Raw genomic sequence first — 16,867 nt, forward strand, 5'->3', positions numbered from 1 at the left:
GCCTTTTCCCATGCAAGCTTAAGAGTTTCTAGAGGCGCATTGCTTTTATATTTAACTTTCTGCTTTCTCAACCCATCCAAAATCTTCTCAATTTTTAACATTTTAAGATAATCGAAGGTGAGGTGTCAGTTTCATTTGTTAAATTATAGTAAATTTTAAATGGGGGCAGACTGTACTGTGCAGTTTTGTACAGAAAAGGATGCACAAGTTCAGGGAATGGAATACGAGATGTTTCTTTGAAATTGTACAGCACCCTTGCTTTGTTTTAGACAACCAACACTATTGTGTTGCATAGCCATTCACAAGACATTGATCAAGCTCTTTTTCTGTTAGAGAACAGTAGGGTGGGTGCATTGGAGAGCTGACAGAAGGGGAACCGTCTAGTGTACCCACCTTGTCTTTGCTTATAGTAGTTTGTAAAAAATCAGCCATTCATTCGTTATCAGAAAACCACTAATTCCTTGTAAGGGTTGTGGAAACCCAGAACCAAATCCCATAAGCATGGTGTGCCAGATCAGACAACACACTGGAGTGGACACCAGTCCATCCCAGTGGGGAGAGACATGTAGGGACCATTTAGAGATAGCTTGGAATGCGGGAGAAATGAGCAGCACTCAGTGGGAGATCACACGAAATCTAGACAGAAGCTGCTCAGAAAGCTCTATCTCACCAAAGAGCCTGTGACCTTCCTTTCATTCCATAGTGCGTCCTGTGTAATACAGATACACCTACACTGCTACTGTATCACTAAGCATGTCCGGAAGAGCAGTACTAACCAAATATCAGCCAATATAAATGCTGCAGTTTCTTCAAGTAAAAACACACACAAGAAGTGAAGATGTATATCTATAATTCTTTATCAGTTTGTGGGGTACGGTGTTCTGGGGAGGAGAAGGAGAAGGCTGGCTTTCAAGAAAAGAAAGAGAATTTCTTAGAATTCCAATAAAAATAGTAGAAGGAGGCTTTGACATCTTAAGTTGGTTCCTTCTCCATCTTCTGATGTTTGCACATTGTTTCCCTTTGCATCAGCGTGTTTAAACCCTTCAGTAGTGTGAGCTGTGTCCATTGTTTTAGGTCGGCTGGAGAAAAGCCCCGCAGCCTGTTGAGATCCAGATAAGATGTCTCCGTGGTGTGAGGGACAAACTGCCCAAAGGACGCTACGCCCTGAGGATCTCCCTATACAGCCGTCTTGGGGGACAGGTTCTTCGGTGGTCCAAAATCAGAGACCACCAGTGGGCCGCCACAACTTCATCGGTCGGACATGGCGGGAACTTCTATGACTCAGAGTTGCAGTTCACACAGAGTGTCTTCATTGTAAGCAGAGTGCTGTTTCAGATAAGTGCAATAACCTCGTAATGAACACATTTGTTCCCCCTTATGGTGAGGAATATGTTTTTATTCAACAGGGAAAGAACAGGATATGATTTGCGGTGTGGCGGTTCATTCAATAAAAAACCCACTTTATTGAAAAGATGCTGGGGGAATCTTTTCAAAAACACAGTCTTTGAGAAGTTTATGATGAAAAATAAAAAAAAAATACATTCTTCATGTGAAAGTCATTTTGGCTTTGGAAGGTTGGGGATTAAAGCACGTTTAGTTCAGAGTTCTGGAAATCTTTGAAGTGGAAAAGTAGCAGAGAATTTCAAAAATATTTTAAATGATAATCATCTCAAACATAATGATACATGTAAGCTAAATAATAATAGTTAATCTAAATGTTCAGCTATTATTACAGTCATTCTTTACAATTTTCTCTTTTTCAATGGCGTACACTTTGCCTGTGTGCACTAATATAAAATTGAAGGGGTTATGAAACATTATATTAAACAGTTGCTGTGTTTATACATGAGGATAGAAAGAGTAGTATTAAAATGTGCTGGAGAACCTCTGTGTTTTACTTCAGGGAAATCCAATATGAATAAAACAGCAACTTTTCAAACATGACATTTAATCCATGCATGTAAATCAAACGGGAGATCTATTATTCATTATTATAAGGGCATAGTATTTTATTGGATTGAAAATGAAGTACAAATGCTGTGAAAAATTTAGTGTCTTTTCTTGGGGTCTGAGCACTTATCATGCAGCCTGCTAGACTTCACTGGCTCTCATAATAAAAAAAAAAATCAGTCGGAGTATTTTAAAAGTAGCAGTCTTTGATAACAAAGCCAGATACTTGAAGAGGTATTTTTAATATGCTGTCACATTTCATATTTTATGCACCCTTAAATGCTAATGTGATGTATAAGGAATATTGTTAATATTTGCACCTTATTAGTCATACCCAGAATTTCCTTCTCTAAATTGACTTTACGATGCTGCATTTATCAGAAACTGATTATCATGACCTAAGGTACTCATTCTTAAAATATGATGAGTTCAACAATTTTCAGAGGATTATTTAGCACGTGTCAGCATATATCTTGCGATAGAAAGCTTTCCAATACGGAAATGCGATAGGTGATTTTTTATTTTTAATTTAATCCAAAGAAATTATCTCCTGAAGGTTGATTTTCAATTTTATATTTAATTTTTGGTAAAAATATGTAGTAAATGGTTATCTGTAGGTCCCATTTTGGATGTTAAAATATGTATATATCACAAGCCTAAATTATTGCTTTCATTAAGTTGCTGAAATGTAAAAAATCAGTGATGATTTCTGCCTTCCTGCCTATATCACATAGTTAATTAAATTTAGTCAGAATAAAGCATGCTGTCCAGAATTACAGATCTTGCTTTAAATATGTTTACTGATGATAACAATTAAGCTTTAACCTTGTTTACAGTGATGTTTTCCAACTGTTCTTTTTCATGCTCCACCTTATTGAATCCTGATTATTTTGCGTGCCTGCCTCATTGATATTTCTAGAAAATTACCTTATGTTTAATGCATGCATCAATTCTTCAAAAGTAGTGTTACGCTGAATTCTCTTCACATCTGATGTCTTTGGTTCAGCTGATGTAAGGGTCTGTAATAGATACTTTAGCTAAAACCCTGTTTTGCTTTGAGTAAAGATGGGAGACACTTAAGAGTCTGCCTTATTTTTTGCTCACTTGACCACAGCTTTCCTGGCACATTCCTGTCTGTGTTGAGACTCAATTGCAACCAAAAGAAAAAAAACACATGTTCAGTGAGACCACTGTGATTGCTTTTTTTCTTTTGTGGGTTTATTTTGTGAGTACTGAGGGCTTCCTGACAAAGTTGTTGTTTTGCGTGGACAGAGGATAAAATAGAGTAAGTTGTGGTGTAGTGTGATTCCTGAACGATTACTATCAATAGACCGTAGACCTTGGATTAAAGCCTTAAGGTCATTCAGAAGCAACGGCTTCCCTCAATACAATACAGTGTTTACTGTCACCCAGCTGCTTCATTCAGATACTTTTGCAGATGTGGTTCTTGTTTATATATTTTTCTCCAAATGTGATGATCAGATTTGTATGAGAATATCAGGTTCAGTCCTCCTGTATGCTTTGCCCACGTTATCTTGCGATTTCTGGAGTGTTCGTTGCGGCTTCTAAGAGGAAATGAGGAATTAGCGATTGTAGGAGGAAGCCAAGAGCTTATTTTTGTTTCCTTCTTGCTTTTACAGGAATGCAGCAGTTCAATTTTATCCTTCTTAAAGATTCTTGCGAGGCTTCTCATGAAATTAGGTTGGGCCCACGGTCTTTATGTGGTGTTTACTTCAAGTGGGAAGCATAAGATTCAGAATCTTAATATTGAAGAAAAAAAGAGGCAAGGCGTGCGATGATAAACAAAATCTTTGGAATTGGTCCCAATCTCATTATTTTTCTGAAGTCCGCCATCTTCTTTTCATAGCCCTGATCCCATCACGACCACACTCTCCTTTACAGTCTTTTAACTTAATTTCTCAAAGACAGAAAAGAAAGAAAAGGAGATTTTGAATAAACCATCTTTTTTTTCTGTGACAATCTGGACCTAATGATGTTTTTTTTTTCCTTTGGAGTCTGCTAAAGATGTCAGTCTTTTTCCAGTGAAACTTGATATGCGTAATGGGTTAATAACAGGTGCCACTGGATAAGAGTGTTTTGTTTCTCAGGCTAACAAATTCCTTAATGTGACTTTCTTAGACGAGCCCAGTAAGGACAGCTTCCATTTTTCTGTTTGTTATGGTTTATGCTTCTGTTTCAGTAAATTAGCTGTAGAAAAAATCTTTTTAATATCCATCATATGCAATATTATGCCATAAATTGTGGCTTGACTCAGGCACAACCTATCATTATTCAGGTGACACTGAAAGCAGATTAGCAAGAATACACATGATTTATGTAATAAAACAAGTCTTTGCACTTTTCTATTAGAAATAATAGAAGGATGAAATATTTCTCTAGTGATTGATGAAGTGGTATACTCTTCCTTGTCAGATCATTTTTTAGACTTGATTCCAGTGTACTGTTCTTTGAGTACATAAAATTCTAGATGTGTGGTTGCATAATAAGAACACCAGTAATACTATTGACAGTATTGACTGTAATTGTGTTTCCTATTGGCTTTATACTGCATTAAAGATATGCAATAACTTTGTTGTATATGTATACGTTCTTTTAAAATATATGCATTTAAATATGATCTATTATTTGTGCATGACGCCTCTTAAGTGTGCAGTTACATTGAAACACTTTGTTATAAGATTAAATACAGTAATGCTATTTAGAGTTCTTTTAAGAAAAAGTGCCTTTGATCACAGAAATATATGTCTAACAATCAAGTTCGCATCCAGTCATTTTAAATAAACTGGATCTTGTAATAGATCTCAAGCACTTCTGTGCTTTGGTGTGCCTTATGTAAACACACTTGCATACATATGTGCTAAGAAATCTGTAAATACATTAAGATTGAGGGAATTTGGAAAGTGCAAATTTCTTGAAATATTTTATGTATTCTTTTAGGTCTTACCTGCTCCAAGTGAGGTCCAGCCAGAGATGATCCTCCTGTTTGAGATGCTTTCCCTTCCTGGCGAAAATACTCCCAGCAGTGACCTGTTTGGCTGGGGTGCCTTTCCTGTATGTGACTGCCGATTTGAGATCGTGGAAGGACAGTTTAAGTGCCCTTTGCTGAGAGGCCAGCCCGATCCCGCTATTGACCAGTTCCGGAAGATAGAGGATCTCATGTCGTCCGACTTGGATAACTGGCTGTGCAATCTTTACTTTCAGGTGCTGTGTGTTTTCTAATTCACCACACCTCCGTGGTTACAGTACAGCTCAACAGACCACCTACCGCATGAGCACATGCCATTAGCTGATTTTGTACTAATCCGGAATAAAAAAAAAAATACCTTAGGTATGATTATTTGGGATCTTGGGAGACGGGGTAGAGATTAAAAAAAAAAATTCTGAGAAGGCATACACTACAGTTGCTGTATTGATATGTAAAGTGTCTAATTAATAACAGCCTAACTGCATGAAGCAGAAGCAGTTGAATCTTGGTTGTGTTTTCAACATGTTTCGTTACTGTGCTTAGAAATGGCTTTGTGCTACATTTTTTAGTGTAATAAGATAAATACAATAATAATAGTTTTCACACAGCCGATGTCATCCTCACTGGGCTATTTCTAGGTAAAGAAACTTCCCCGCTGCGATCCCAAGCACCAGGAATATGAGGTCACCCTTCAGATCCCTCAGGCTTGCCAGAGCCCGGACAGCTTGTATACCTGCTGGGTGACTAAAAGGCACCAAAAGGACTGCAACACCAAGGAGTCTCATCTGAGATCTCAGTTCAGCCTCTCTCCTCACTTTGGGTGTTCTTCGGCATCCCAGCAAGGTCAGTCACACCAAAATCATCTTCATTAGGTCCCCAAAGTCACATACTGTATGTGTTTGTATATCGTAACTAATATATAGTATATTGTAACTAATATATTTTAGGTTTTGAACAGATTTCCCATCAGAAATCTGTTTGGGCTTGAGAGGTGTAGTCATTACCACTGTTTTAAAAATGAAACAATAAACACAAGATGTTATGCTATAGTAGTACTCCTCCTGTGCATACGCAAGGTCACATATTTACATATTTAACAGAACAGTGCAGCCAGCAGACAGATGATTAGGGCTTAAATGATGTAAGCAGATGGCAGTGCACTGCTACAGTTGAATGACCGTTTGCCCAAGAATGTGAGCAGTTGCGATGACTAACATGGGGAAATATTTTGATGAGAAAAGACTGCATGTGAATCCAAGCAATGCATATCCCCTGTTCCATTTTTATTCACACAGCAGATCAGTTTGATCTTGCATATACTTTTTTTTCTTGTTTAAAAGCATATTGTTGTGATACAGTGGTTTTAGATTTGTGTTGCCTTAAAACGAGAAGTGAAGTGCTGAAAAAATCAAATCATTTTAAAGTATTTGCAAAATGACATAAATTGATTTTATTATTCCTTTCCGAATTATTTTTGACTTGTTGGTAATTTTTGTTATTACGTACTCTTTTAAAATGTGATGTTTATGAAGACTTCTGATGGCGCCTAACCTGGATGCTGGCATAGTTTGGATCCTCTTGCACCTAATACAAGCTATCAAATAAAAGTAGGAGAACCATTCAATCTTGCCTTCAGCAGGTAGGGGAGAGGATTGCAGCCCCTTGATGACAAGCAGCTGTGCAGTGCATGAATCATGACAGTATGAGGCAGTCGGCAAAACAGCTATCCCTGCTTAATTCCTGTCTGCCTGAATTAGAACCAGCAATAACTTGTATGGCTAACCTGATGGAGAATGGCAGAGTTTAAGATTCTTGTAACATTTGTGCAAAAACAGCTACCAAAATAAATCCTCTTCCGGCATACCCCCAATCCCATTGATGTTATAAAGGAATGCAGTGCTTTATGATGGCTCTAGCTGCACGGAGGGGCAGACCTAGTACCTGCCTCTTTAAACTCCGTCTCTATACTGACCGACAGCTCATCCTTAAGGCTGCCAAGATTTGAGGTGCAGCTGATGGAAAGTTAACTCTTGCTCCCCTTGGATTGTTCTGCTCTTATAGCACTGCGCTCACGGCACAGTGCACACGTTTTTCACCTTGGTGCAGGCATTTCTTTGCCACACTGAAGTGTGGATAGGAAGACTATCCACAATGAACATTCCAGTCTGTTCAGCATGGCTCACGAAATGAAAAAGTTCATCTATGGGCTCATGTTTTACTTTGCTGACTTCTTTAGGTTGCCATTAGGTTGTCACTGTTGTGCAGTTGCCTAGTTTAAGCACATTTCTGTTGAGCTTTTGTGGGTCGGTGTTTTGGTTTTGGTTCATATCACCGGTAGCTGAAGTTTTCTTGTTTTCAGTCCGTTGTAATGAAGGTCCTAGCAGTTTTACTTGTCTGCTGTTTCTCTCAGCTAGTCAGTACAATTTTTGTCATGTTCATTCTGCTTAAAACACATTTGTACTTCTTTTCTATCTGGTCATTCATCATTCATCATATATCGTATTATATATAATTTATACAGCGTCAAATGTTAGATGTTAATTGTATAATATACTTATTTCCCCCCTGCCTGTTACCGATGTGTTTTCTGTTAAACCTGTCCAGTTCTGAGGAGCTGGTTGCCCTTTACTGCTATGTTTTGAAGTCTCTTTAAATATTAGCAAATTATGTTAATTACATGGAATGCATTATTTCACGAGACTCATCTCAATCCTACTGATGGTTATGGATTTTTCAATAAATCCCTGCCTCTTCCTTGTGCACAGAATAAATCGAGGCGGTGGAGCAAATTAATAGGCAAATTAATTTTACTATCAATGATTTTAGCAGTGGAGCAGCATGGTGGCTTTGCAGTTTTCCTCATTGCTTTTGTGTTCTGGGTTTTATTCTAACCTAGGGTGTCTTTTCCGTGTCAATTTTGCATGTTCTCCATGTGGCCACTGTGGTGTTTTCTGAGTCCACTAGTATTCTTCCACATTATAGCTTAAATGGAGTCTTACCAGTTGTGAGTTGCAGGGTGTTATGGCTGCTGACCACACTTAAATTGCTGATAGAAGTATGGGATGAAGTCAGCCTTTTAAAAGTAAGATCTGTAAGAGAGACCTCTTTTCATAGAGCTAAAAAAATCATGTCTAAGAAAGCTTCTTAAAAAAGGTAAAGAAGGATTCTACTGTATCTACTTTATGAGCCTCACCTCCGGAGCCCAGAGTCCTACTAACTGTTTATCCTTTTCGCTGCCTTAAAGATATCAATAATGATAAAAGTGATATTTTGCATTACAAGAATGTATTCTGTATGTCACCTTTCAGTGCTATGAGGACTGTTAATTTTGTTGTTTTTTCATAAAAATATTTCCATGACAGTAAAACCAAGAATCTGTATGTGTTTTAATAGCTAGGCTAGGAAAGTTCTTTTTTGTGAGCACACAGCTTTCAAAGCAGATCTTGTAGAAATCTGATGGGGACCTATAGTGGGCCACGGTGCTCCACGCCTCCACCATGCTTTTCTAACCACAGTGCATCTGCACAATAAAAAGATCTCCTTTTGGAACAACTTCCGAGTCGTGACTTAATGGTGATACAGATGTTTCTCTTTATAAATAGTTGTAACTGCGGTGAAGTGGTGTGCAGGTAGATTGCACCTGTTGCTTGCTGGGTGAGGCTCCAGCTTCCACGTGGCCCTGGAGTGGGTGAAGCATTAGAGAATGGGTGGATGGAATAATGGCAATAGCTGTGGTATGCAATCAAAAAATACAATTAAAATGTTGGTATGATTTCCATTCAAATAAATGTTTAGGAATAATCTCAGTAGACAATTAAGAGCCTCCAAATTTGCAAAAAGATGTTGAAAAAATTATTTAATAGTGACTAACTTTACCTCTTAATGCAGCTTTTACATATTTTTTTCTAGCTGCAGATAGGCTACATTTGTCTGGGGAAACAGTAGATGAGGATAAAGGCCACATGCACTGACTGAAATCATATTTTGCACTGTGTGTATTTTAAAGAGGTTTATAAGTATGATTTGAACATTGATAATGCTCCGCCTGCAGTAGGTCACTATTTGTATCGGGGGGAAAGAAAAACGAACGAAGCAGTTGATCTGTGAAGTTTGTAAGCTCTGTTTACCATTGCTTGAATTGTCTGTGCCTTCTGTGCTAAAGTATGATCATCACAGACTGAAGCCATTTGATCGTTGTTCACTTCACAATTAATCAGGTTTTCAAGGTGCAGTAATCTCATATGATTTAGGGAGTGTGGCTGTGGTATTCAGGAGTGTTTCATATCACTGCTGCACGTGCAAGGTCCACCAATAAGGTTTAAGAACCTACAGCGTCTGCAACTGAAATCATAAATCATCTAGGGAGATAGGAAAGAATGGGAATGGAAAAGAGACGGTAGGGTTTGCATTGTTAATATTTCAATGGGCAAGAGAATATATAAGGAACAAGTAATAGTTTTATTCCATACTGAAAAGAGAAGAAAGAAAACACAACGTTTTCTCTCTTCTCTTTTTGGCATGGAATAAACCTATTACTTGTTCCTTTGCAGCCTACGCATGGTGACGCAGCTCCCCACCTGAACTACTTAAAAAGAATATATATATATACTGTATAGGAATATGTAAGAATATGGGATTAGCTGACACCATTCTAGCATTCGAATGTATTTTGGCTGGTGGTGCTCATTGAACTCAGTGACTTGCTGTGACCTGTTGCCCTGAACTTCATAAACAGAAAGATCAGGCCAATGTTGGAACACTAGCTACTTGGCGAAAGTCAGGAAACCCACTGCAAGTCCAAGTCACATGCTAACACTGCCTGTTGAAGAGCGGTCTAAGCACTTTGCACTGTCTCAGGCCACTGATTTTCCTCTTATTTATTTTCCAAAGGAGCAGTCCTTCTGACTTTCACATGTGTGTTCTGTGGCAGGAGTGCTAAATCACACCACTCACCACCGCTCAAGAGCCCCAGAGAGCTCGATCTGAGTTAGTGACCTTGTTGGTACAGTACTGCTTTGTATAATTTGGAGTGAGTAAAGCTGCATTACATATATTACATATTTAAAAGCAGTTTTTCTGGCTTGCTTACTTTTAGATGATTTGGCAGATGCCTTTAACCATGGAGACTTACAGAAATAGAAGTTATTTAAAAAAAAATAAAATAAAAGTTTGCAATTTCTGGCACAAAAACATTTTTCTGAGTTTGATGAAACTGAACTAACACGATGGGTTTGGTTGGATATGAACCCTAGGCACTTTTACATACATATAATATGTATTTTAAAAAGTCACTGCACTTGTAGGATTAGTTTGTCCATATTCTTTTTCATCTATAACACAAATACACCATTCAAAAGATTAAAAAACCCAGGAATTAAACAGATATAAAGAAAAAAATGCTTGGCTGGGAATTCCTGGGCACAAAGTTATAACATGCAGAATCCATTGCATTTTTATTGTTCTTTTCATCTTTTCAAGTACTTAGAGGCCTCAGTAGGCTTGTACTGCAATGCATTAAGTAGGCTATATTTGATAGGGAAAGACAGCACAGAGATGTAGAAATGAGTAAACAAACACAATATGGGGTAATTCGTTTCAAATTAAGAGTTTTTAAATTCTCATTTGATGTCTTCCTGGCCGTTGACAATTTAAAGAAAAAAAAAACACCAGGGAAAGCAAAAGGCAAATGAAGTAATTTACACTTGTAGCTTACTGTATGCAGAATTAGTGATAATTCTGTGGGTTAATGTACTGCAGCAAATGCAACAACTGCATTCTGAGTGTAAATACCAGCCTTTATTAACTGTGTTGTTGCTGGTTCCTATTCAAGCAATACATCTCAAACTATAATGTGTTAGCGACGGTACTCAATCGATTGATCAGTTCTTACTTCAGTGTTCTCTGCAACAAGTTGCCACAGAGTACTTTACAGATAAAAAGTGTGATAACAAGTATAGTACATAATGGGTGAATCCACGAGTTGGTGGATATACTGTATATATACAGTAGGTAGGTCACTATATGCTGATGGGCATGTTTTTTATTCCCATAAAATAAAAATAGAATGGAAATAACAATTAGGAATAATGCTAAACATCGTGCATAGAGGAGAAGAAGTGAAATAATTCTGTTCAGGTCCAAGGCCTAAGGCCTCCAGCCGTGCTCCCAGGCCCAGATCACAGTCATCAGGGCCGAATACTGATGTCCTGTCTGGACGGACCAGCACCTTGTCAGAGGCTAAAGGGTTAGGGTTAGGCAAATCCGGGTTCTGGGGTTCCAGGTGCACTGTTTCAGATCTGTCCCCCATCAGGGAAGTCTTGGTATATATCACACTGTGTCTCCTGCCAGTCTAGATAAGGTAGCTAATACCTCACTAATGGGAAATATAGTCTTATAATAAAATGTAGGCTTCCTCTGTAAAGAAACCTACTTTTACCCTGACTTTCACACAGGTTAATGTCTTTCCTTATTCCTTACTAACTTTCCTCCCTATGTTATTCACATTTTATACTCTCTGCATTAAGTGCCTACCTGTCTAATAATGACTCCTGTCCACAATGATCTTACAACAGAATAACCTCCAAATCTGTGAGTGTGACCATCTGTACAGCTTTTCATCTGTGCGGAAAAAATGACTTGCTGAATCCAGTGGTCTAAACTATAAACAACGAGATAAAACCATGGAGGACTGAAAGGTTCTTACATCACATGATGTTACATTGAAGGTAGGGAAGGTGGGAAAGCCAACAGTAAGGAGAATTGCTAATGTGTTTCATTTAGTCGATTTGCACATTGAAACATTTGGTAGAGTTTTTTCGTCAAGACTTGCTGATTGGTGTTTGTTGTGTGTTTTGCAGCCCATGTTGAATACCCAGATGGAAACAAAAGGACCTCAATTTAGATTAATGATATCATTAGATGTGTAAACATTCCACAACTCAAGGCCTGGGTATGTGATAAGCCTGAGACTTATTACAAATTACTTTCTCGCTGTTGGCTTCTTTAGCGTTCCTCGAAGGAAGTGTCAGAAATCCTGCCGCAGAGAAACACGTTGATTATTCGCAACAAATGTGAAAACTCCAGCATATGGGACCTTGTGTTCTGTGTTGTAATCATCCCCGGCAGTTTGGTCATATTCTAATTATGATGAAACGGGCTGACAATATATAAAGGGAATAGTGTACTTAAAACGTCAGTGCTTGGTGCTAACTTGTCTGACTGTGGAAATGACATTGCTGGCCAGCTACTGAACTGGGGAGCTGCTGCGAGAGTGCAGCTGGGGTGGAGGGGAGGGAGCTCAGTAAGTAGTGCACAGAGCTGTGGGCCGTCTGTGACACAGTGCGCACGTATATGTGGAAGAGCAGACAGTAAGCACCATGGGCGTTATGTGAAAAAAGCATTTTAAATCGGACTCCTGATCTCTTTCACTGTGGTGGTGATATTCCCGGGGTCGCTCAAGTTTGTGCCGCACTCAAAGGGACGCTCTGCAGAAGAACTCTCCCGTTCCCTTTTGAAACTCGGTAAAAGTTTATGTCATTGCCTTGCTTCTCATTGTGCTCCATTTGTCGAATCATTTATTTCTATTCATTTATCTAATCGTTTTAGAATCATTTAAGCTGGGAGACAATCATACTCGTTATGGAGGCTCATACACATGATAAACTCATTTAATTGTATTGTTGTTAATAATGTTGCTGCTGAATGTGAGAAGCAGAAATGTGGGTCCTTTGTCCCACATTTGAGATGTCCACAAACCCACTATGTGAGAATCTTTGGACACGTTGTTAGTGTAGACTGGATGTTGGACATTCTCTGAGGACCCCCTGATATCCCTGTACACAATTTCACTAAAGTTCACTTAAAATGTATGTACTGCTTAGTTACAGGAAGGAATCTCAGAGATGAACAGCACATTATGAAATTATGGATCCTGCAATAAGAAGTCTGTGTTAACACCTTTCAGTTTGGTTAACCTCTTAAAAAGATGATGTCAGAGGGTACAGAAAACTGTCTTGCTAACTCTTGCCATGTTTTCATCTACAGTAACCTTGTGGACTGTTCCACTAAATAACTAAATAAGTTCATGTTTTAATGAACTGGAATGCAGGTTATTTTGCTATACTGTACCTATAAATGGTCAAAACAGAAATAAAATCGCAAAGAGTTGAAGTTTTGTTATTCATAATGTGAAATACAAATGTATTTGTTCCAGAAGAACAAGTAAATAAACAGAAGGAATATCTGTTTTTGATTTGTAATGCAATGTATGTGTACTATATAAAATCACATGGGCTTTAAGAAAATGCATCACAACACACTCCCTCAGCAATCATTGAAGTCTGTGCTGCATACATGTGTTGTTCATTGTACTTTGTATAGAACTTCTGTTATTCATATTGATTTTTTGGCAGTGCTCATCTTTATTTATCAGTTTTAAAACTTTCAGGATTCCTAAGCTTTAAGCCTTGTGCAGCCTTTTAATTCTAAATGGGTTCTGACAGGTCTGCTGGGTAGTAACCTGGCCCATTTTAAAGTGATGCTGGCTGACAGCTCCATACTGTTCTCAGAGCAGGGGAACATGTGGAAGAAATTGTTCTTTTACATTTCACAGCTTGTCACTTCCTCTGCAGGACAACCTTTGACCTCCCATAGAGATCCTTACACCCACAAGGGAAGTATTCCCACTGGGGCTGAGGAAGTAAAGCAAATTTATGTTCTTCGGCAGAGCCAAAGTATGGTATCCAGAAAGGCCTTTTTCCCTTATACGTATCTCTTTCACTACAGTTTCATATTCAAGCTGGAGTTTATGGCACACCAATGTAAGGGTCGGTTCTTATTACATTATTTTATAAAGGGGCAGAGAGAGAAATGTATTAAATTCAGATGGCATACAGTACTTGTATTTTCATGCTTCTAGTTTTTACCCCAAAATAATCTATTGATAAAAATGTTAAAAAGATGACACATATGCATTCATACTGTAGCTCAAGACATGCACATTTTTCCTGGTCTTATCCAAAACTGGAAAAATCCAAGTGGGTTTGCTTGAGAAGGCAATATGAGCCAGAGGCAGACGACTCCTGTCCTTGAGTTCCAGGTTCCTGCAGGCTTTAGAGCCTTTAGCGCTTTCAATTAGACCTGATCAAGTGATGGTCAAGGGAAACTGCTGATTGGATTTATTATTCCCTTGCTAGGTTCATATAAGTCGTTAAAGCCTTAGAAAGAATGATTTCCAGGAATTAACTCATGACCGGAGTTATGACGACGCTGGTGAAAGCCACTCAAGTTGAGATGAGCAGAGCTACAGTAGGGAAGATAATGGGTCTTTTATCTTAAGGCCAGTACTCACCTCATTACTGATACTGGATAAACTGACTCCAAAAATATTATTTTCAGCTTTGCATCAGATTTTTGAAGGTGGCTGATTAGCAATCAGAGGGTTGATCTGTCTTTAGCACTACTACAGTGGCAATTGTTTATTTTATTGTCTTCAGACTGGTTTCTTTTACATCTGCTTACTACTGCTTTCTGCCTACTAACCCAGGGATCAACAATCAACTCTCCAATACTAAGGGACCATTATACAAAGGTGTCATATAGACAGTTAATTGCTGTGCTCAAACTTAGGCGCTTTAACCATACTCTATCTTGGAATTCGCATTCACCAGATTTCCTGTTCTCATATAGACAAAAATATATAATCATTTTAAGAACACTGACCTTCAATCTCTATGTGATTTTATTATTTAGATATTTGTCTTAGATGAAAATGACAGGTTGGATTAGGGTTTAATTTTATTGTTCGTGTCTCAAATAAGGGTATATCTTTGTCCTGAAAGAACATTAACAAACTTCTGAAGTTATCTTTTTACACTTTTAACTGAACAATCATATCTCTAAGTACTGGCAGTCAAACATGACAATCTCTGAAAGTTCTGGAAAAATTGCAAAGGAACTCAAACTGAAAAACGTCGGAATGAGACTCCTCAGGATGTTGATACAGTCATAGGGGGATAAGCACTGTGCTATTTCATCCTCTTGAAATCAATGTTTATTGTTGTCCTACTTAATGTTACACAGTCAGATGGGGGTGACCTTTACACAATGTGTTTATATAAATACTGCGAAATGAATAAAATAATAAGACAAGCAACTTCTGGAGAAAAGTACTCTAGTCCACTACATTACAGTTTAGGATGGCACTCTGAAACGAAAAGATCCTGCTGCGTAGAGCCAGTATCTCACTCCGTTCGAATATCATTGTGCATTGTAAAAGTGTGCTGTAGCCAACTGTTGTCTGCTTATTGGACTCACCAGGCTTAATATCAGGGAGCAAGTGCACTTATTAAATGAAAGTAGGCATGAATTGCATGTTTATAGTACAATTAACTGAGCAGATTTGATGCAATTGACTACGTGGATACCAAGAGATCGTTAGACAAATGTTTGTTTTGAATTTGTTTTGGTTTAGTTTTTTCACAGACCATCGGCATTGGTGGATCAAAGTTGTTGGGAAGATACTGTAGAAGGTGTGGCTTGAATCCGTGGCAGAGCAGAGAAACGCGTGTTTTTGTTGTTGTTGTTGTTGTTTGCTTTCTTGCAGTGTTGGATAAGTGTATGTTCAGAGTCCGATTTCTGTAGGCTTTCTTTCGGGATACTTGGGAACGGCCTGAGTGAGCACTTCAGTGGGAGATGAGGTACACTTTCCATAGTGTAATAGCTGGAACTGTGTACAGTGATATTAAGTGAGGAGGAGGAGGTGAAGGATGCTATTTAGTGAAAATGAAAGACATGAATTATAACCCAGGTGCGTTTTTGGCGTCGGCCATCCACACTGTCCTCCGTGGCTCTGTGGCTGACTGGATGGCGAGGAGGAGTTACAACAGAGTTAACCAAAGAGTTGTGGGAGCATGGAACAGGTGACTGTAACCAGCCGTGTTGTTGCTGAAGCAGATACCCTGGCTTCTTTCAAGAACAGCTGGATGACATGCTTGGCTCATTCAAAGACTAACTACCACCGGGGCTGGATGGGTTGATTGGCCTCCACACATTTGTGTCTTTTCTTATGTTCTTATGAGACAGCACAGTGCCCACAGCTCTCACCTGGGACTCAGTGCTGGAGGAGGAACATTCACCGCCTGCTGCTAGATCCCTGCTAAGTGATGCTTCCTGATCACAAATTGCATGGAGCTTTTAAAAATGGCATTGGAGGTGAAATTGCAAAACTGAAACATGGATAGGATTTAAATGTTTTCACGGATCCTGTACGGTGTAGCATGTTACTATTTGATGTTTTTAATCGTCGCTATAGTTAAGCTTCTTAAACTAATGACTGTAATTATCTTTAACTACTATAATTTCTTCTCAAATACTCATCGGTTTTGTAAGACTAAGCTCATAAGAGGAAGGCAACATGAACAAGAAACCACCAAATGTACTTGAAAGGTTGTCATCCTTCCCAAGGGGAGGGAGTGTATTAAAAACATCTACCAGTGGTTCTGCCGTCTGGTTATTTTTAATCTAGGACTATCTAATATTAATTTTGGATAAGTAGTCTAGGACCAGGCTCTGGTGTCTTTATGAATGAGCTGTGGAATATGAACATGACGTAATACTATTTAAAGAAATTAACATCCATTACCTTTAATTCTGTCAGTGTCCCATGAACTTTTGTAAAACAAATGCGTTGGACTTGTTAAGGTGAATAACTTTGTTATTTGCTAATGTGCTTATCAAAAATGTCAATGGCTTACTGCACAAACAGAAAGGAGACAATGTGAGAAAGTAAAAAAAATCACCCAGGTAAGTGTGTGTGACCAAAAAAAGTGTTCTTTTACCTTTATAGTCCACTTAGTACAGAGGTGCAGAGGAATTGTGGATGTGCCTCTGTTTGATCTAAAGATTGTTTCCCAAAGTGTATAATCTAATTTC

At 38.5% G+C, this 16,867-nt stretch overlaps 1 protein-coding gene across 1 annotated transcript in view; it reads left to right on the forward strand.

Annotated features, from left to right (window-relative positions):
* Window positions 1-16,867, forward strand: part of ofcc1 (orofacial cleft 1 candidate 1) — a 129,242-nt gene that overhangs the window by 56,669 nt on the left and 55,706 nt on the right. The window contains exons 13-15 of the mRNA XM_088918171.1: window positions 1,075-1,314; window positions 4,909-5,172; window positions 5,575-5,779. Of these exons, the coding sequence (XP_088774297.1) occupies window positions 1,075-1,314; window positions 4,909-5,172; window positions 5,575-5,779 (709 nt within the window). The remainder of the gene's footprint in view (window positions 1-1,074; window positions 1,315-4,908; window positions 5,173-5,574; window positions 5,780-16,867) is intronic.

Source organism: Atractosteus spatula, chromosome 6 (genome assembly GCF_055471065.1).
Source record: "Atractosteus spatula isolate fAtrSpa1 chromosome 6, fAtrSpa1.hap1, whole genome shotgun sequence".
NCBI lineage: Eukaryota > Metazoa > Chordata > Actinopteri > Semionotiformes > Lepisosteidae > Atractosteus > Atractosteus spatula.